General features: G+C 34.4%; 1 protein-coding gene across 4 annotated transcripts; it reads left to right on the top strand.

Annotated features, from left to right (window-relative positions):
- The first annotated feature begins 4,897 nt into the window (after positions 1 to 4,897).
- Positions 4,898 to 12,285, top strand: LOC133854162 (BTB/POZ domain-containing protein POB1-like). 4 transcript variants are annotated; one of them, XM_062290228.1, is made up of 6 exons: positions 4,898 to 5,239; positions 9,276 to 9,398; positions 9,827 to 9,948; positions 10,025 to 10,088; positions 10,639 to 10,918; positions 11,218 to 12,285. In XM_062290228.1, the coding sequence occupies exons 1-6, from the start codon at positions 4,966 to 4,968 to the stop codon at positions 12,029 to 12,031; spliced, it is 1,677 nt and encodes a 558-aa protein (XP_062146212.1). In that variant the 5' UTR covers positions 4,898 to 4,965; the 3' UTR covers positions 12,032 to 12,285. The 4 variants fall into 4 exon arrangements, with proteins under 4 accessions (XP_062146212.1, XP_062146209.1, XP_062146211.1 ...); XM_062290225.1 differs by having other exon boundaries at positions 9,815 to 9,948; XM_062290227.1 differs by having other exon boundaries at positions 9,273 to 9,398.
- The last annotated feature ends 10,045 nt before the right edge of the window (positions 12,286 to 22,330 follow it).

The following is a 22,330-nucleotide window of genomic DNA, read 5'->3' as shown; positions in this document are numbered from 1 at the left end:
CTGATCCAACGGTTGTTGATAGGGCATTGTTTCATAGCTGATCCAACGGTTGTTGATAGGGGATTGCCTCATAGCCTCAGAGAAAAAATCTCTGATCCAACGGTTGTCGATCTGACTATTACACTTCCCCGCACAGCCCCAAAATACAATAAACAAGGTGCATTGGCCTCATGTGCGTGATAAAAAAACACGAAAAATAACGAAATTTAAAATTTTTTTAAAAAAAATAAATAAATAAAGTAAATAAATAAACAAAATTCCCAGTTTCTATTTTTTTATATTTTTATTTTCATACTAATTTTTATAACTCTAATAGTGTTCCACACTAATTTTTATAAGAGTATTTCCAACAACTACCGAATCATTTTCTCTCAATATATGGAACAAAATTAATTTTTACTATTTTCCTATCAAAATATAATCCACAATAACTTCTTTTTACTTTTTCTTATATCAATTAAATATTATTTTTTTATTCTACTTTTATACCTTTTAATTTTTGATTATTTATGACTTTTTTACCGTTATCGTCCTCAAGCACGAGACTTCCTCTTCTTTCAATTTCTCTTTTCTACAAGCATCGTCCCCGCCTATCTAAGGGTGCATTTAGGATTACGAATTCGTAGATAATAAATGCGATTTTAAATCAAATTGTAAAACATAAATCGTTTGAAAACTGTGTTTTTAAAAATTGTGATTTGAAAACACAGAATTTTAAAGGCTAAATTGCGATTTTACCAAACCCTTAAGGTGCGTTTGGAATTGCGATTTCGTAAACAAAAATGATGATTTTAAACTAAATCGTAGAACATAAATCGTTTGGGAACTGATTTTTTAAAAATTGCGATTTGAAAACGCAGAAAATCTGTTTTTTTAAATCGCAGGTAAGATGATATTTTTTTGAAAACGCAAAACTTTAAAGGCTAAATTGCGATTTTACCAAATGCTTAGAATGCGTTTGGGATTATGATTTTGTAAACAAAAATAACGATTTTAAACTAAATCATAGAACATAAAATCGTTTGGAAACTGCGTTTTTAAAAATTGCAATTTGAAAACGCATAAAATCTGCTTTTACAAATCACAGGTAAGAGGGTGCTTTTTTGAAAACGAGAAATTTTAAATACTAAATTGCGATTTTACCAAACGCTTAGGGTACGTTTGGGGTTGCGATTTAGTAAACAAAAATGACAATTTTAAACTAAATCACAAAAAATAAATCGTTTGAGAAAAGTATTATTCAGAATAATAAAGGCTCATTATTTTTATTTTTTATTTTTATTATTTTGTATTTTAAAGGCTCCTTAAAATATTTGAGAAAAGTATACATATCCTCATTCAATTATCACTCAATTGTCAATGTCCCCACAAACTATTAATTGTGCCAATGCCAATTTCTGATGGATTCTCTAATGGTGTACATTGAAAGAGAAGTTGTTGCAACAATTAGCATAGATTTAATCATAGATGGTTTTCGGGATTCAAAAACATGACGGGTTCCATTTTAATAGGTGTTTTGGCTGAAATTTAATGTATTATGAAACACATATTTTGTATATTTTCTTTTGTTGAAACTAAATTGATGTTAATTTCGTCTTTATATATTTATTTTATCTTCAATCTTTATATATTTCTTATTCATACTTTGACCCATACTCTTATTTTAATATATATGTAATTTATGCCTTGACGGCTTGTCTCATGCCCAAAATATTTTTTGGCTCCGTCCCTGCTTGAGGGAGCGCTTGTAGTTTTCCACCATTTAGGCCCCTCCTATATGTGGCTACAGTTAGTCGCCCTCTTCTACCATTTTTATTTTTATTTTTAAATAATAATAATAATAATAACAATAACTATCTATTATTTCACTCGTATTTGCTAAAACATAACAGCATTGTTTGGCAAGCAACACAAAAATTTTCAACTTTATTTTCACATTTTTAAAAAACAATTAACATCAAAACATTTTTACTTTTTTCACTTTTTATATCACATTAATAATTTTTTATTACTATTTAAATAAAAAAATATACTACAATACAAAACTTTTTTCACTTTTCTATACAGATTCATTATACTTTATATCACATCTATCACTTTTTTAAAGCTCAAAAATTCTTTCCCCACTATTCTCTTCTGTTCCCTCATTTGCCAAACATACCCAACATTTTAGTAGATGAAACCACAATTTTCTGCAATGCAGTACCACAGTGAAAAGTGAAAAGGATTATAGAAGCATTTTCTCAATATGATCAATCTATTGAAGGGTGACTATGAGCTATTAATATGCAATTACATTGAGTACCCTCTTCAAATTATTAGGATCAAGATTCATTAAAAGTCTTAAGGTAGTACTCTACAGTATACAAGGTAGGATTCTTTAAATCTAACAATTATTTTTACTTTAAATGAGTAATCGCTTGTTTGGGTGTGCGATTTTTTGAAAAATTGTGAATATTAAGAGAATTTATATTTTGAAATTATGTTTGGATGGTTTAGAAAGCTTGAGACAAAATTTTTTTAAAAAAAAATAGATAAAATCTGAGTATAATTTAAATTTTAAAAAATATTTGAAAAAGTAAAATGACCCAAACATGCCATCAGATATTATTATCTCACAATTTATCACATTTATTTAGAACATTAAATGTTATTTTGGCTAGTTGAGATGCAAATAGAAATGTTACACATTACACTCTCATCTCGACCCTATTTTATTGAATTGATGTGGCAGTGTCTATCAGTCTATATATTTATTTTCAACATTATCAATCAAAAGACTGATGGGTACTACTACATTAGCCTAGTAGAATGATGGTCTGATAGAGGTTTGTATGTAGCATTATTCTTGATGCAAATTTGGGTAAAAAATGTAGCTGCATCCGAGTAGCAAACTTTAACTCAAAATGTGGTGAATCAAACGTAAAATAAAATAAAATATAAAACTTTTTAACTCATGATCAGAGTGACATATGATAAGACATGTTATTGACTCTAAAATGCATGTACTTTGAAAAAGAAAAATTATTTAAATAGAATAGTAAAAATGAATAAATAAATTAGAGAGTGATATGTAAGTGATTTGAAAAGTGGGTAACTATAATTAAAAAAAAGTTTTTTTTTTTTAACTAAAATTTAAAAAAATTTGTTGAACCGAACGTGAATGCTTTGACAAACCTTTGATATCCCTTACTTCATTCCTTCATACAGTCATTACTAAATACTCAAATATTAAATGGGAAAAGATGGTCAAATTATTATGGGTCCATTTGATAATGCTTTTTAAAAAATTATTTTTAATTTTTGATTATAACGTGAAATATATGTGAATGTATTTTTTAATATTTTAGAGTGTTTTATGTTTTAAATTATTTGCTAATAATTTTGCATTTTCGCTAAAAAGCAAAAAACAAACCTAAAAGCATTGCGAAACTTGATGTCAATATTTCATAAGTGATGTTTGGATCTAATTCGATCTCCACGAAAAGTAGGGAACTCGACATATAGCTCATCCTATATTTTTATTAATTGAGTATTTAGCACAAATCAAGAAAAAATAATTTTTAAAATGACAAAATATGAAGGGCATGTTTGGGTAACATTTATTTATTATATTTTATTATTTTTCATAAACATGTTTGGGTTATTTTTTAGAATTCAAACTACTTAGATTTTATTTATCTTTTTTTCTTTTTTTTTAAAAAAAAAAAAAAATTGTCTCAGATTCTATAAACCATCAAAATATAATTTCAAAAAACAAGTTGTTTCGGTATTCGCAATCCTATTATTTACATTTTTCAACTAACTAGATTTTCCAACCTTGTATTTTGAAAATGTTGAGAGAATAATTCTATTCCAAGTCGAATTAGGATAGTAGTCCCAATCTAGATTCAACAAGGACTCTTTGAAGAATCTGATCAACAGTCCAACTCTTAATTGAATGAGGATATGACTCCCAGACCAAATCAAACTCGAAGCACTCTTAGTTTGTGTGGAAATAGTAAATCCAAATCAAGTTTGACTTCACATTTTTGCCTAGATTATTTTATGCATTGAGCATAGAGAAATGATCCCTACACTCATTTCTCACAACAACTCCACAACAAGCTGATGTGGCTAGTAATATTTTATGAGAAATAATCCCTACACTCATTTCTTACAACAGCCCCACAACAAGCTGACGTGGCTGGTAATATTTTATTATTTTTTTACAAAAAGAAATGAAAAAAAAAATAATAATAATAAAATATTACCAGCCACGTCAGCTTGTTGTGGGGCTGTTGTGAGAAATGAGTGTAGGAATCATTTCTCATATTTTATTATTTTTTTACAAAAAGAAAACAAAAGAAAACAAAAAAATAATAAAATATTACTAGCCACATCAGCTTGTTGTGGAATTGTTGTGAAAAATGAGTGTAGAGATCATTTCTCTTGAGCATATTTATTTTTTTTCTCAGAAGCTAATTTAGCCACGTCTCTTCGAAAAATATGTAGTTCACACCGTACCGGAAACTATACCAACAAAAAATAATTGTTGAATTTTTGAAAACTCTACCTTATAAAAACAATAAGAGGATCCTCATTCGTAGTAATATTTAACAATTTTTTTCTTTTTCTGACGCATAAAGTTATAACAAATAGACTCTAAATTCGTATTATGACGTATGCATCATGCAATGAAGTTTAACTTCCGTCCATCACTCCTCGAGTCCTCGTCACACAAAGCGGCAACGTTTTCGAAAATTTGTATAATAATGTTTTTTGTTTTGTTTTGTTTTTTTTTTTTTTAAAAAAAGGGATTGGTCAGAAAGAACTCGAAAAATATCCAACAAGATTTTGTTTTGAAAAAAAACTCGAAAAATCGGTTCCCTACTTTACTCACCGGAAACTTGACCGTTGAAGAGAAGGGTTTTTTTTGTTTCTGAGAGTATTTTCCCATCGAGGGGGCTTTTACAGGGTTTGGGCATGGGGGAATCAAACGCGGACCTCTTCGATCCAAGGACGATCATGGGCTCGGACTTATCGACGGGTGGGCTGGCATGCAGGTCCGGGTCTGGGTCTGACTCGGACTTCGCGTTCGCCTTTAACGACAGCAATTTCTCCGATCGGGTCCTGAGGATCGAGATAATCCCCGATTTGGATTTGGCCGAGACCAAATCGGACGGCGAGGGTGGCACCTGCATCGCTGTTTGGGCCCGCAATAGGAAGAGACGGAGGGACGAGATTAAGAAAGATACTGGTAAGAGAGTTTGTGAGTGTGTTTGTGTTTGTGAATTGATCGTTGAATGCAACTGGTTTCTGTTTGGTTCGAATTCGGAAGAAAAGTTTTGGCCTTTCCGTTTTCGGTTCGAATCATTGATGAAATTATGATTATTATTTTTTTAATTTCTTTCATTCTTGTGATAAATTGTTGGTACTTGATGTGAATTTGGTTTTTTGTGGTGGAAATATTTGGCTTTTGGATGAATTTTGAATTCTTGGAAGAAAGATTATTAGGATTTGATAGTCTGAGTGTGATGGTTCCCTGAGAAACTTCTGTTTCGTTGTGGTTATCTATGATAGCAACCAGTTAGATATCGATTTGGAGGATTGTATGGTTGAAGATTGAGGTCTCATTTGGCGAGAATGATACTAATTAGGGCATTTATCCTTAGCTGATGTTGTGATTATGAGACAACAGACTACTATTGTAGATGTGGAACATTTTCCATGGGTACCAAGGAGTATATAATTTTGTAGAACCGTCTGGCTCATAGTGTGCATGTTGAATTTAGAAATGTTGGAGCTGGGGTTAAGTGATTGAACCAGGAGTAGGCTTGATTTGGCATGTATTTCCCATTATGATTTGGTGATTTGGTGCCCATGATCCTAACTCTATGTTGTGATTGTGATACATCACAGTTATTGTAAATGTGCAATGTTTACATTCCAGGAGCATGATATTAGAACCTTCTAGCCCTTAGTATGCTTGTTGATTTTTTTTTTTTTTGGATTAGTAATTGACCCCAATAGGAGGGAGAAGGGGAGATTCGAACTACCTAGTGATCTATGCTTCTTGAGGCTAGTATGCTTGTTGATTCTATGAATGCTGGGGCTCGGGGTCAAGTGATTGAACCAGGAGTAGTGCCTGATTTGGTATTAATTTCCCAATTTCCCAATTCTGATTTGGTTGTCCAGTTAAACATCATAAACACTGTTTGATTATTTTCCCATCTTGGGTGGGTCAGATTGCTTTAGGGACATTTTACTGAACGTTTGATAGTTTATGGCAGTATATGTTAGCATATGATACAGTTGGAATATTATCTTATTTACTGACGACTGTTGGTGGCCTCTGTTTCACAAGTTTTATGTTTTAATGAATATATATGGTTTTAATGCTTTTGTGGTGATTATTCTGCTCATTGTGGTTTTTTTTATCCTTTTTGCTGCAAAGGCATTGTGCTTGGAACAAAAAGCCTGCGAACGACCTTCCCTCTACTACCCTGACTATTGTGGTAACTACATAATCTACCATGTTAGGAAGTTACACAAGCCTTTACACTGCTGTTAATTCCAAAAACTAGTTATGTTTAATGAGATGTTTACTCTTCTCATGGGTGAAACTCATTTTGGACATTAGTGCTACAGGTGATTTGGTCTGCATTGTTGGGTGGGATCCTTTCTCCAGCTTTTACCCTTTCTATTGAGTGAAATGCATTGTGCACATGGAATATTTCGTGCTATAATCATGTTTGATGGGATTCAACTCTACTATATGTGAATTAATCCACATCTATTAGAATTTTTACTAGTAATGATTTAACATTGATTTCTTGCTATTGTTATGATGGGGTTTTGACCTCCCCAATTTTTTATTTTTTATTGGACTGCTATACTTGGGATTAGGGGTGAAAATGTGGGCAGATAATAACCATATGCGGCTGCGGTTAGCAAAAACCATTATCCGCATATGCGGGTACGGATAGCAGCTTTAGGGTACGCGGTTGTGGTTAATAACTGCATCTGCATTCTCTTTATATATAATATATATTATATATATATTTAATTAAATTCACTAAAGCGATGTCTTTTTGAATTTGATAAGTTTATGACCTTTAGGTTATGTTAGGTTTTTTTCACTATCATCTCAAAATCATACCTCATTACATTTATTTATTTATTTTCTTTTTTGAGTAATCAAAATCCCGATTACTGTATGAGACAATGACATTCTATGGCTGATAATAATGAATTGTGTAACAAGTGAAATCTTAATTTGTTTAAGCTTGCATATAGTAATGACCACATTATTTAATCTTGCATATAAATTTAGATAGTAATCTAAAACGGTCATTACCTCATATGCGGATAGCGGATAATAACCGTATTAATAACTACAATAACAGCGCGGATGTGAGTAGTAAGCGAGTGACGCGGATGTGGATACCTAAAAGTGATAGTCGCATTACGTGGATGCAGATATTGCCAATGTGGACTGTTATACTTAGGATTAGGGGTGAAAATGCGGGCAGATAATAACCGTATGCGGTTAGCAAAAATCATTATTTGCATATGCAGATACGGATATCAGTTTTAGGGTATGCGGTTGCGGTTAATAACTGCATCTGTATTCTCTTTATATATAATATATATTTAATTAAATTGACTAAAATGACGTCATTTTGAATTTGGTAAGTTTAGGACCTTTAGGTTATGTTAGGGTTTTTTCACTATCATCTCAAAATCATACCTCATTACATTTATTTATTTTTTTCTTTTTTGAGTAATCAAAATCCCGATTACTGTATGAGACAATGACACTCTATGGCTGATAATCATGAATTATGTAACAAGTGAAATCTTAATTTGTTTAAGCTTGCATATAGTAATGACCACATTATTTAATCTTGCATATAGATTTAGATAGTAATCCAAAACGGTCATTACCTCATATGCAGATAGCGGATAATAACTGTATTAATAACTGCAATAATAGCTCGGATGTGAATAGTAAGCGAATGACGCGGATATGGATACCTAAAAGTGATAGTCGCATTATGTGGATGCAGATATTGTTAAAAACTACATCTGCATTTCCACTCCTACTTGGGATTGTGACTCTATTTTATCTTGATTGGATTCCCATCACTTGGGTTAGAATTGAAGTAAAACTTTGTGTGGATAATGGGGATGTTGCCATGTAGCTTAGCCATTTAACTTCTGGTGGCCCTTCTATTCTGTATGAGAATGATGTTTGGATTGGAGTTTAATGACCTGTGACATACTTGTTTCCTACTTTTCTCATGTCCCTTCTATTAACAATAGAGTGGTTAAAATAACAATTTTGTAATCATTAACTTGTTTCTAATTACTCATTAGCAATATCTTCATTTTCGTATGCACGGATGCACTGTCTAACTCCCAATAAGACTTTGAGGCACTTTTTAGGTTTAGAGCATAGATAGTTGGTGGAGCAGGGCTATAGCTTCTCCCTTCACAAACATAACAGACTTTTAAGAAAACTTTTCACATGTTCTTATATGAATATTTTGAGAAATCAGGTATTTATTTTTATAGCAGTAGAGGCTAACTTACTACTTTAGAAAAAATAAAAAATAAAAAAAAATAAAGAATAGAGAGGTGGCCACATGGCCACACCATTAGGTCAGAGGTGGCTGTGCGACCACCCTCTCTCTTGTACGCTTCTCGTCCGCTGGTGGCCGCACAGCTTGTATATTTTTAATTTTTTATAAATAAGAAGTTAGGCTCCACACATGGAAAACGAAGAATGTGTTTTCTCAAAATAAACATTTTTAGGTTTTGTTTCTCTGTAAACAGAAACACTTTTCAAAAAAATTACCAAATAATTTTCTTTTATGGGCTCCATAGAAAATACTTTTCAACTGTGGACCCCACTAAAAACACTTTTCAACTTTTTATCACACCAAAAAAAAAAAAAAAAAAAAATTCCAAAAAAAAGAAAAAAGAAACAGTTTCCAAAACGTTTAACAAACATAGACATGTTTTATGTTACTGCATTCACTGATATGTAAGTATTTAATTTGTAAAAGTCAGTGCTAAATTTATGAGATTTATTTGGCAGGAATGGTATGAATATTGTTTTTTTGTTCTGTTTGTCACCTTTAATGGTGGTTTGGCTTGGCTTTTAAGATTATTTACTGATCGCTTGGTTTGTCGTTGTGCCAACTCTTGCAGACCTAAATCTAGGTTTTAATCCCATGTTAATATCTACTATTACTGATTTGAAATATTATTCCCTTTGCCCTTAGCAGTGGATTTCCTCGTCAACTTCGGGGAGCAGATTTTAAACTGTGACATGCCAGATACGGAGGATGGTGTCAGCTCTGGAAATGAAGATGAGGAAGATGTGGCAATGATTGAGGAATTACCTTCAGGTGTTGGAATTAATTTGAATCAACGTCTTCTTACTTATCAAAAAAAAAAAAAAAAATTAATTTGAATCAACGTGGTTTATCTTATTCTTTTCTTTTATGATTTGCTTATCTCTATCTAAGCTTGAAGACCTCCTAATTGTTCTTATATGGAAAACTGATAATGATTATCTTGTATTGGTTATTGCAATTTTCTTTCTATGGTATTATCTTTATGTGGAAATGATATTTCGCCCTAATATATGGAGAATATGAAGTTGTGCTTTGTCCACTACTTGTAAGCCTCATGCGTGTTAAGTATGTAAATTTTCATTTTTGCACCCATTTACATGTATGTATGGTGGTACATATGCGTTAAGTGCAGCAGTATGTAATTTTATCAACTATCAATTGATATTGATATGTTTTCACTCTGTTAGAAACTTTTGTAGGTGATGAAGCTGCACCTAGCAATGATTCATTGTGGAGCATGGACTGCTCAACAGTTCTTAGTGTCAAAACCTTACACATAAGCTCTCCAATTTTAGCAGCAAAAAGTCCATTCTTTTATAAGGTGAGGGGTCTTAATCTGGTTGTGAAAGTTTTGTTCCTTGAATAGTTTATTCTTATTGGGTTCATGCCTCTTGTAGTTGTTTTCGAATGGCATGAGAGAGTCAGAGCAGCGACATGTAACCCTACGAATCCATGAATCTGGTAATTACACAATCTTCATTAGTTTGTTATTTGGCTACTTTTTTTTTTAATTTTTTATAAGTGAGAAGAGACAAGTGGAGTTACAAGGGCAGATCCTTCCCTCTCTATCCATGGGAAGATCCAGGAGGGGCAGAATGGAAAAGGGAATACTTCCAGAGAACATAACAGAAGCAACCCATTTTGCGAGGTTATGGATGCGAAAATTTGCACTCCTGTGGATCATGGATACTGACCAATTCTGAAGAGTGGAGTGGAAAGCAAGTTGCCAATTCTGTTACTTGGATACTTGTCACAATGTTAATCTATTCTTAAATTATAATTGTCAAACTGTCACTCTCCTATTAAAATGGTTGAAGTTCGGTTATAAAATAAAATAAAATAAAAAAGAAAGAAGAAAGTGGTTCCCCGTCTTTGGTTTTAATATTCCCACCGGAACCCATCTCCCACTTCTAGTCCTTTTGTGTGTATATGTGTGAGTTTCTGTTGGCTTCTCTATTTTATAAGATAAATGTTAATTAAGTACTGTTTCTTTCTTGTTATGCTGGAGCAGAAGAAGCGGCCCTTATGGACCTTCTTAATTTTATGTACAGCAATACTTTGTCAAGAAGGACACCTACTGCTCTGTTGGATGTGCTTATGGCTGCTGACAAATTTGAGGTTGCCTCGTGCATGAGATATTGTAGTAGATCATTGCGGAACTTGCCAATGACTTGCGAGTCTGCATTGCTCTATTTAGATCTTCCTTCCACTGTTTTAATGGCTGATGCAGTTCAGCCATTGACAGATGCAGCAAAACAGTTTCTTGCTGCCCGCTTCAAAGACATGACTAAGTGAGCTTCTCTCTTTCACATTTCTTTTTCTTTCTCAATGATTCTTTAATTCATGGAGTTTATATTCTCAAATGGTAAAATTTTGTTTGAACTTAGTATAATGTGGACGTATGATATGTTTTTCCCTCTTTGCCAACTTTGTCAATGGTTAGGATGGGTGATCAACCTTGTGAAGCAGTTCCTGCATTTTTGCTAGATTAAACAAGATAATAATAACGTTCAAATTTCAATTATAGTGACTTAAGTTTCAAAACCACAGATATGAGAAAACAATATTGATTTGCTGCATTGCTTGCCAGGATTCAGGATGAGCTGCTAAACTTGCCCCTGGCTGGTATAGAGGCAGTGTTGTCCAGTGATGATCTCCAGGTGGGTTCAGAGGATTCTATTTATGAATTTGTGCTGAAGTGGGCTCGGATCCACTACCCAAAACTCGAGGACCGAAGAGAGGTCCTTGGCTCACGGCTCTGTCACCTCATCCGGTTTCCATACATGAACTGCCGAAAGCTAAGGAAGGTTTTAATCTGCAATGATTTTGATCCTGAGCTGGCATCAAAGCTTGTGCTCGGGGCTCTCTTGTTCAAGGCTGAGACACCATTCCGGCAGCGTTCCCTCGCTGCAGAGGAGGCCAGTGGCACCTGCCACCGATTTGTGGAACGGGAATACAAATATCGCCCAGTCAAGGTGCTGGAATTTGAACTACCCTGTCAACAGTGTATTGTGTACCTGGACCTGAAGCGGGAGGAGTGTGCACGGCTGTTTCCTGGTAGTCGACTTTACTCGCATGCTTTTTACCTGGGTGGGCAGGGGTTTTTCTTGTCAGCACACTGCAACATGGACCAACAAAGCTCATTCCACTGCTTTGGGCTTTTTTTGGGGATGCAAGAGAAGGGATCAGTCAGTTTTGCCGTTGACTATGAGTTTTCGGCAAGGTCTAAGCCCACTGAGGAATTTGTGAGCAAGTACAAAGGAAATTATACTTTCACAGGAGGGAAGGCTGTTGGGTATCGAAACCTGTTTGGAATGACCTGGACAGAATTCATGGCTGAGGACAGCCTTTATTTCATCAATGGTGTTGTCCATCTTAGGGCTGAGCTCACGATCAGGAAATGAGCTCATTTCAGGTCTCATTTGGTGAACCCTTTGATGGGTTCAGTTAGCCTAACACCTTTCTCTCTTTCTCTGATTTACATATGGCCAGCCCTTGTTTTATTTTTGTGTTTAGAGGCTGTGTGTAATAGTTCTGTTACTGATCCACAACAATTGCCTTTTTAGGTAGAACTAGAAGGATAAAAATTGGGATTTGTAGTATAATGGGTTCTCCTTTGACTTTATGCTCTTAAAGGGGGAGAAATGTCTGTTCACAATGGCTACAAATGTTCGTGGGACTACTTTAGGGCACATTTTTTCTCCTTACAATTGGTCAACCGACCTGACATATTAGATACACTTGCCTCTTGTATCCCTCACTCTTTTAGTCTCTTAACACATTTCCTGCTTGTCTTTAACTATCTCTAGCTCTCACTCTCTCTTTCTCCCTAACCAAATCCCTCGTAAAGTTGTAAACCATAAAGTTGAGATAAGTTGATAGTCATAAACAAACTCAGGCTCGAGAATGACAAGCACGAACAACAATTATTGGGACTCGCATACATTATCACTCAAAGCCTAGTTTTGTTCACGTTTTGTCTTTCAGTTCTTTGTTCTAAAGCCCTCTTTGCAGTTTTCTTTGGTTTTTGGGTTAAATACCTTATAGGTACTTGTGGTTAGGCATTGAATCAAATAACCGTCTCGATTTCAAATAGTGTCACAAGTGGTATTATTGTGACAGACTAATATTACAGGATCATCAAAGAAGCAGAAAAAATTATAGAATAGCAAATAACAGTACAAATGATATCGAAATTCAAGTGGTTCGGCTTAACAAACCTACATTCACTGGCAGAATTCACTATAAAAAATGGTGGAGTACAAAGTGCAGTACAAAGGAAACCACTAAAACTCAAAAATTCAATACACCCTTATCTCACTCTCACACAACAAAAGAGAACTAAATACAATAGAGAAAAATTTCTCTAGTTTACTTATCTCTCGGTATGCCAGAAAAATAGTGAGAAATACAAGTAAGATTACAAAGGAGACAAAATGGACTTATCTCTCTCTCCTAAATGGTACTGCCGAAATTGTTGCTTGAAAATTCTTTTTCTTGTCTGAAGCTCTCTTTCTCGCACAACACCACTAAGAGGACCAAATGTGTCTTCTTCTTCTTGTCTGAAGCTCTCTTTCTCGCACAACACCACTAAGAGGACCAAATGTGTCTTCTCTCTAGAGGACCGAAGATGTTGGCTTCAACACTTCTTTTTTCACAAGCTTCTCAAAGAAGCTAGCTTCCAAAGGACGCTTTTCCAAAAACACATACACATGTGGACTAAAGATAAGTGAAAAAAGAAATAAGAGAGGGGAGCCCACAAAAAGACTTGTAAAAGACAAGTCATTACTTTACAAATCTCTACATTGACTTGAATTTCATCAAGTATTCAACACAAATCTCCTAAATGCATATTCTCCAACACCTCGAAGGGCAATTACAAGCTACAAACAACAATCAAGTATAAGCACCTCTTGAACTTGTAAACCAAAACTGGCTTAGTCAACATATTCACTAGATTTTCCTCATAGACATTTTCTTTAATGCGATATCTCCTCGTGTCACAACCAGATCACCAGCATCATCTGAATCAGCATACCTAATGACACTAGAATTGATACCACTGTCTCTGTCAAAGATTGAATCAACATCTGTAACACTCCGTAAATAACGAAGTATCCATTTCATTGCTTGCCAATGAACCTTTCCAAGACAAACAACACTGACTGCATGTGAAGCATCTGGACGAATGCATACCAAAACACACATGATGCTCCCAAACGCACTAGAGTAAGGTACATGCGACATGGAATGCTTTTTTCTCCTTGCTCTATTGTGCTAACAATGCTGATAGTCTGAAATTATCTGAAGAAGACACATTAGTTGAATTTGTCACCGTATTGCCCTGAAGAAAGTAGAGGTCATCAACCTCGTTACCTTCCATCACAACCAATGAGCATTTCTTAACCCAAATGACTCCCTCTTCATCGGAATACTCGTATTCAAGGGAGTCCAAAATGCCCAAATAAATAAGATTTATCTTCAAATTTGGTACGTGCTGAATATTCTTCAAAGTCCTAACAATCCCGTCATGCATCCTTATTTTGACTGCACCAATACCCACAATCTTGCAGGTGACGCCATTTTCCATCAAGAGTGAACCACCATTGACTGACTCATAATTAATAAAATAATCCTTTTTAGGGGACATATGAAAAGTACATGTAGTATCAAGGACCCACTTGTCGTTAAGACTGAAGACGACCATCCGAATCGGTAACTGCAAGGACTAATTTTGAATCCTCAGAATTTCCTTCAACAACATCAGCCATAGAAGAGGAATTTAGCTTATGCCACAGAAGAGGAATTTAGCTTATCACATTCCTCTTGATTTTTCAGTTTCGAACTCAGATTTATAATGCCCATATTTTTTACAATAGTAACACTTCACTTTGTTCTTTGAGTTAGACTGCAATTGGCCTCCCCTATTTGAGCTCTTCCTCCATATCGACCTCTAAAATTAGATCAATTTTCCAAATGACCACTAACAAATAAACCCCCTGCCTGATTTTCACTACCTTTACCATTTAATCTTGTTCTCAAAGCAAATTTAACATCAGCTAAGGAGATGGTATCTTTACCGTACAACATTGAATTAACAAAATTATCAAACAAATCCGGTAATGAACATAACAAAATTATTGCTTGATCCTCATCATCTACTTTAATATCAATATTTTTCAGATCCAAAATAATTCTATTAAAGTCATCTAGATAATCATAAAGATGCATACCTTCTTGCATCTAGAGGGTATATAATCGTTGCTTCAAATACAATCGGTTCATGAGGGATTTCTTCATGTATAAGCTCTTTAGCTTTTTCCAAAGTCCAGCAGCAGTTTCTTCATCAGCAACTTCTCTCAAAACTTCATCTGAAAGAGACAACAAAATTGCAATGTGGGCTTTTTCTTCAAGTTCCACATATTCTCAAATTTCTTCAAGTGCTTTAATACCAATTCTTTCCTCGGATTGTTCAAAAATCTTCGCCAAACCTTCTTGTCATAACAAAGCCCGCATTTTAAGTCGTTATAGACTGAAACTATTCTAACCATCAAGTTTTTCTACTTCATATTTTACAATAGCCATCCTGCAAAATAAATACCCAAGCTCTGATACCAATTTGTTGTGACAGACTAATATTCTAGGATCATCAAAGAAGTAGAAAATATTATAGAATAGCAAATAACAACACAAATGACACTAAGATTTAAGTGTTTCGGCTTAACAAGCCTACATCTACTGGTAGAGACGATCCAGGAAAAATTCACTATAAAAAAGGATGGAGTACAAAGGAAACCACTCAAACCTAAAAGCCCAATACACCCTTATCTTACTCTCATACAACAAAAGAGAATTAAATACAAAAGAGAAAAATCTTTCTAGTTCCCTTACCTCTCGATATACCAAAAAAATAGTGAGAAATACAAGTGAGAATACGAAGGAGACAAAATAAACTTATCTTTCTCCCAAAGGGTGCTACCGAAATTGCTGCTTGGAATTTCTTCTTCTTGTCCGAGGCTCTCTTTCTCGCACAACACCACTAAGAGCTAGTGGCCGAATGTGTCTTCTCTCTAGAGGACCGAAATTTTGCACTTCTTTTTTCACAAGCTTCTCGAAGAAGCTAGCTTCCAAAGTAAGCTTAACACATACACGTGTGGACTAAAGATAAGTGAAAAAAGAAATAAGAGAGGGGGGGCCACGGAAAGACTTGTGAAAGACAAGTCATTACTTTATAGGTACCTGTTGTTAATGAAAAAAGAGAGGAAGAGTTGACCCTTGGGGTGGCTGAACCCACCCCATGGTTGTTGGGGGTGGTTTGGCCACCCCAAAATGCTAAAAGGGGGAGGGGGAGGGGGGGGGGGGGGGTGGGGGGGAGAGAGTTGGCCCTCCCAACTCCCAAGCTAAGAATATCTACACGTATCACTGCCCTAGGCGTAAATTATTGTTTATTTTGTTTAACTTTATTTTTAAATTTTGCCCCTCATCAACCAAAATTCTGGTTGTGTTATTGGGTGCTATGGCATGTTTTATGTAATTAACACTTTTTTTTTTTAAAAAAAAAAAAAAGTGGCTGACATAGGAAGTCACATAAAATATGTTATATCAACCGGTGTGAAATGTATGTGAAGAGTAACAGTACTCTATTGTGTTTTGGTACTTATGTAAGGTATTATGTATAGTTCGAAATGTTTTTAGAAGACTATGTGACAAAATAGGTCTTTGAAGTACCTATGGTTGTCACCAAAAATACCATTAGCAATGCTTTACTTTAAAATGTTTCCTAAAGAGCTTATTAATTCACTATTCTGAGGAATTCAAACATAATTCTGCGATATCCAACCAAATGCAGCCTATTTGATAAATTTATTGTTTCAAATGTTTATAATGTCACATGTTATATTTTTTATTATTCTAGTGACCTAAACCTCATTTTTAAATGACACTTTCCCAAATTCAAGTTTAAAGGTCCAACAAATACAACAAGCACCGAAATGTGAGATTGAATCAAATGAGTGAGGTGATTCAAGGCCGTTCTTCCATGATCTTATGATAGGAATCAAAGGAGTAGAAGACCTAATCCCAAACAATTGGATTAGGATGAGCATCATCATAGAAGAGGCCGAGTTTTGATGGGAGTCATGAGCAGTAGTAGAGTCGTTTATCTCTAGTAGTAATTGGTCATATTCTTATCTTTCTCAAGGTATCTTATCTTATCATGCAGTTGAGTCTTGTTATTAGTAGGTCTAGTATTAGAAGGGTTGGGATCTTGGAGCCATGTCTTCTATATAAATAGTAGTTATGAGAAAGAGAAGGTCATTGAGTATTTTTATCAAACAACTCCTACCCTAAATAAACATCCCCGAACAGGCTAGGGTTAGTGTCGTCCTTATACAAACTCAGAGACATAAAAATCATAAGGTCTGCCAAAGTACTTAACTAGGATGCATGATTTCTAAAGTGAACGGAAATGGTTAAATTCATAAACTTCATTACAAGCGGAAACGATTATCAAAATAACAGTTAAGTCTGACAACATAGATAAAATCCCAAAGGGCATAAGTTCGTGCTAGTGCACGTGTGACAAAAAAAGGGTCATGCAATGCTCCTCCTACTAGCCTAAACTCCCATTTCCGGCCGCCTAGGTCTCACTGCTCAAAACCTGAAAACAAAACAAGTAAGGGTAAGCGAGAAATGCTCAGTAAAGTAGTCATCAACCATAAAACAGTTGAGTTAAATTCATTTTTCTTTAAAATCTAAAAAAAAAAAACAATTTTAGTTCCTGTCGCAGTTCAAGGCACAATTAACACATATTACTATTTACACAAGATAACCTTCTTATTAAAAATCATTTCTTAAAACATTGAATCTCTTAAAAACCCTTCCAAACTTCTTGTGTCATATCGTTAATTAAATGCGATTCGATTCTCAATAAAACTAAGTTAAGGCCTATTCTTTTATAAGGAACATATAATTATACTAATATACTTAAAACTGATTTCTCATAATAGGGCTCATGTACACTATTACGCCCTGTGTACTTAGGGTTGCATGGTCTTTGCTATGACCATGGCAGGTAACTGTGGCCGCAGACCTGCCCCGTCAACTAATTAATCAAAGTGCACTTAGTATGACTTCGAGACGGATTACTGCCTTTTCAACGTTTTTTAGCGGGTGCGCTTCCATCTCAAGCAACGGTACCGAGCTTAATCCTCTGTGAATCTCTGTGAATATCTCTATGGCCAAAATAATAGTCTCCTTCATGCACGTGCCTCTTTTATAAAAATCTCATTCTCATAAATTATTCTTATTCCTTTCACTTTCTTGTAGTACATCTTGGGGCAATGTGTGGGAGAGTTTTTTTTTTAACACTTCTCTTTTCATTACTACCAAAAGTAGTGACTTCCCATCTCGAGAATAAAATAAGCAATTTTTTCTATAATTGGAAAGTCCTTTAGAACTGAGGTTTTCTCAAAATCGCTGCTTTCAAAAATATCATTTCCACCAAATACTTTCATATCAAAACTAATTTAAGACAAATCCTTCATGCAAACAATATAAATTGAAATACAGAACGAGAAAAATTATTCGCAAATATGCTAATAAAGGGATAAAATAATATGACATAAAACAATTTTAGAAGGAGTAGATGATTTTTTACATCTTTGAACGCAGCTCTTGAAATTTCCTGGCAGCTAGCTAGTCACCTGAGTACAGGTTCAAACAATTATTACTACTTACTCATCACTGGACACATAATAACTTATCTAATGTTCGGTCTGCTAGTCTAATGAGAATGGATTCCAAGTTAAAAAATTTAAAAAGATTCGACATGCATAAATTTATTAATACCAGTTCCTTTATGATTTGTGTACATGTTTTAACATATATTAAAAGAAAGTATTAACATGTGCTAACAACTGAAATTCTGAGAAACCTTGGTATTACAGAGTTATACATATACTTAAAAATAATTTATTAAAAGCTTTGTGATTTTTAACAACTAATAGAAAGGTTTGAAACACTAGGATTAAAATTGTTTTGTTTCTATGTGGAACAGATTTAAAACAAACAAAATTTAATACAAGCATACCATGAAAAGACTTGTTACAGGTTGTCGTTCGGATAGACAGTGGAGATAATAAAAACAATTCATAATTTATAAAATGAAAGAAGAGAAGAGAAAGAAACAAAGTACAATATCGGTAATTTCTCTAAATAGCATTCAGCTGCTGACTAAAAGGGAGAGAGGAAAAAAATATACACAGCAAGTCTGAACTTGCTATGGCTGAATGGGAAAATTTAAATAAAGAAATAAAACCAATGGAGTATTGTGCATGAAATGGCAAGAGCAAAGAAAAGAAGAAAGAAAAAAAAATGAATAATTAAACAAGCAAAAGGGAATGACTTAGGCGTGGGTTGCTGGGATAAATGAGAAACGACAAAACAAAAAGATGCCTACAACATCAAGGCAAGAAACCCATAAATAATAAATAAAGAGAATAAATGTAAAAGTCAAGTTGAAAGTCTGATTCTTGAAGAAAGAAAACATCAACAACAACAAAAAAAAATAATAAAGGAGAAGAAGACAAGGTAAGTCATGCTACCAAGAAGGTCACGGTTAGCAGTGAAGAGAACAAAAAAAGAAAAAAGAAAAAAAAAAGGAAGTGCAACCAATAACAGGTACAAGGAATAAATAAAAGAGAAACACAACTAAAGTACAAAAGTACCGAAAAAAGGGGTGAAACAAGAAGATAAAAATCAATAAGTAGTAAGAGAACAACATACTGTGAATGTCTGGTAGTCAGATAAGAGCAACATAAAAGAAAAGAAAGAAACACTAAACCGTAAAGTTGAAAACTTGCCAAGGTTATTTGAAAGAGAAGTGAGGAGGAAAGGTACAAGAAATTTACCTGCAATGGTCCCCAACAGAGAGAGAGAGAGAGAGAGAGACAACTCCCAATAAATGCTTGGGGTGAGAAAGGGTGAGGCGGCTAGTAGGGTTGTGAAAAAGGGGGGAGATGGGTTGACTTAAGTACATATTTATGGGGCTTGGGTTTGACAATTTGGGCTTTTGCATCAAAAATTAAAATTGGGTATAAATATTAATATAATATTATTAAAAGTAAAGACATTTACTTAATAAAATATGAAAATCGATTATCTAATAAAATATTTAATTTTTTTTTTTAAAAAAAAAAACCATTCTCATTGCTAAGTCAACCTACTATTGCCTAGTTTCTCACTTAAGGGAAAATTTCCATTCTATCCCTTAAAGAGGGTAAATGTTATTACATACAAATCTACCACATTTTCCATCCAAGACAACCAAAACCTATCGCCTTGGTATTAAAGCAATGACGACCGAGAATGACAGAATTGAAAAGAAAGCATGCAAAAGCTTGTGATAGACTCACAAGACAGTCGCATCGATCAAAAGCATGGAACGCACCTTGAACAAAATTATAGAGAATACAAAATTCCAAGAAGCTTGAAACCAAAACCAAGAAATGGAGCTCTTCTTCCCACCATAGCCATCATCGTGATAACTGGTAGGACCAATTGAACATGAATTTCAAATTGGCCCATGAAAATGGATTTTTCTCGATTTTCTCAAGATGAGCCTATTGTATGGCTAGATTGGGTTACTCAATTTTTTAAGTACCAACAGATGGCGGAAGGGCAGAAGGTGATGCTAGCTATTTTACCTCGAATGCGAGGCAAATTAGTTGTGGAAATGGTTAAAAAAAGTGTATCAAGAGGATGCCCAACTGTAACCTGGGATATTTTTGAGAAAGAATTGCTAGCTCATTTTGGGCCAATGAAATATAAGGATTTTGATGAAGTTCTTTCTCGCATCATGCAGTGGGGTACTAGATAGAAATACTAGAAAGAATTTGAACAACTGTCCAACTGGGTGGAGGGTTGGCCGCAAAAAGCATTGATCGAGACTTTCTTAGGTGGATTGAGGGAGGACATCTCCATTATGGTGTGAATGTTTAAGCTTCGGACACTCCAGGACACCATCAACTTCACCTGAATGCAGGAAGACCAACAAAATTGTGCAAAGAAATTCCCACAAGCCAAGACCACTTTTACACACTGAAGCCCAATTTGGGTGTAGGACCGACAACCCCAACAATTCCAAAACCTGATCAATCCTTACCACTAGTGAAGAAAATTTCAAGGGAGGAGATGCATAAACGAAACGAAGGGAAAGGGGTCTATGTTTCAGTTGCAATGAAATATTTGTTTAAAATATTGATTAAATGATTAAATTTACCTCTTCATATTAGCTTAAGTTTTTGAGATAAGTGGTTATTTAACATGGTATTAGAGCAGAGTTCCTGAGTTCGAACCATGTCTTCTTCATTTACCTCCCATTTCAATTAAATATTTCGGGTGTTGGGCCTCATCTATTAAAAGGGAGTTGAGCCCACACGTGAATGAGAGTGTTAAAGTATTGATTAAATGATTAAATTTACCTCTCTCTATTAGCTTAAGCTTTTAAGATAAATGGTGATTTAACAAGATTTATAGTGGGTCATTGTTGTGCAGCAAAGCAATTGTTTATGATTAAGGCAGAAACTATAGGATATGAAGGGCGGATTGAAAAAAATTATGAACAAAAAGGGGAGGACTTGTACATGATTGAGGGAGGAACATACCCTCAAATCTCTTTACATGTTCTTGATAAGAGTTGAATGTTACACATTCAAGTCCCTTAACTTGCATATGTTAATTTCTTAGCATTGTTATTTGTTTAATTTTGTGTTGTTTTAATGTTTTAGGTTTTAAATAAAGATGCAATTAATTCCATTAATTTTGGGCTTAAAACACACTTTGAGAAGACCTAGAAGATATGTTTAAGCTTAACCAATCATAATAGAAGACCTATATGGTGTGGTTAAGTTTAATCAAATCAACTGAAGGATTAAATCAGAATTTATCCAATAAGAGTCAAAATTAGATTGGATTCAAAAATTTAAATTCTGCACATGTCTCAGTGTTTGAATCATAACTTTTTTGTCAGATATTGGATTGCAATTAAATTGATGGCGTTGAAAAGCTAATAAAAAATACAACAAATATGTCAGAAATAGTTCCCTAATTCAGATGTTTACTATGCCAAAATTGTCCCGCAATAAAAGACCGCAATTTTGGACGAATTTGGAATCTTTTTCCTACTTTGATTGAAGTTTCAATCTCATACTTGGACAAGAAGACTCAAGAGACGATTTTTCTGGAATTCCAAGAGCTTCTAGGCCTCTCCTAGTCCCTATAAATAGACCCCTAAGCTTCGAGAGAAGGGTGCTTGTGCTTAGCTTTAGACAGAAAATTATTCTTGGAGGCTTGACAAGTTGAAGAGGAGAAAAACATGGCAGGAGGCCATCTCAGCACCACGATGAGCGGCTAAATTCGTACTAGGGTGTTGATGTAGCCCTTTCCAAGTAACAATGGTTTAATTGTATTTTAATTTGGTATTTTCTATATGCATGATGGTTGTATAACTGTGAGAATTGATTTTAATGTTTATATTCAATCATTATGAATTTCTTATCTTGTCTTATAAAGTCTTTTATATTGATTGAACTCAACCCTTCATATTTTATGTGATTATGTGAATGATTGTTATACAACGGTTTTAATTGACATATGATCAAGAGGGTTAGATAGACCATGCCTAGGAAGACGGATTGTACTAC

The sequence above is a fragment of the Alnus glutinosa genome, chromosome 13, assembly GCF_958979055.1.
Source record: "Alnus glutinosa chromosome 13, dhAlnGlut1.1, whole genome shotgun sequence".
Lineage (NCBI taxonomy): Eukaryota > Viridiplantae > Streptophyta > Magnoliopsida > Fagales > Betulaceae > Alnus > Alnus glutinosa.
This window is presented reverse-complemented; position numbering and strand designations above follow the sequence as displayed.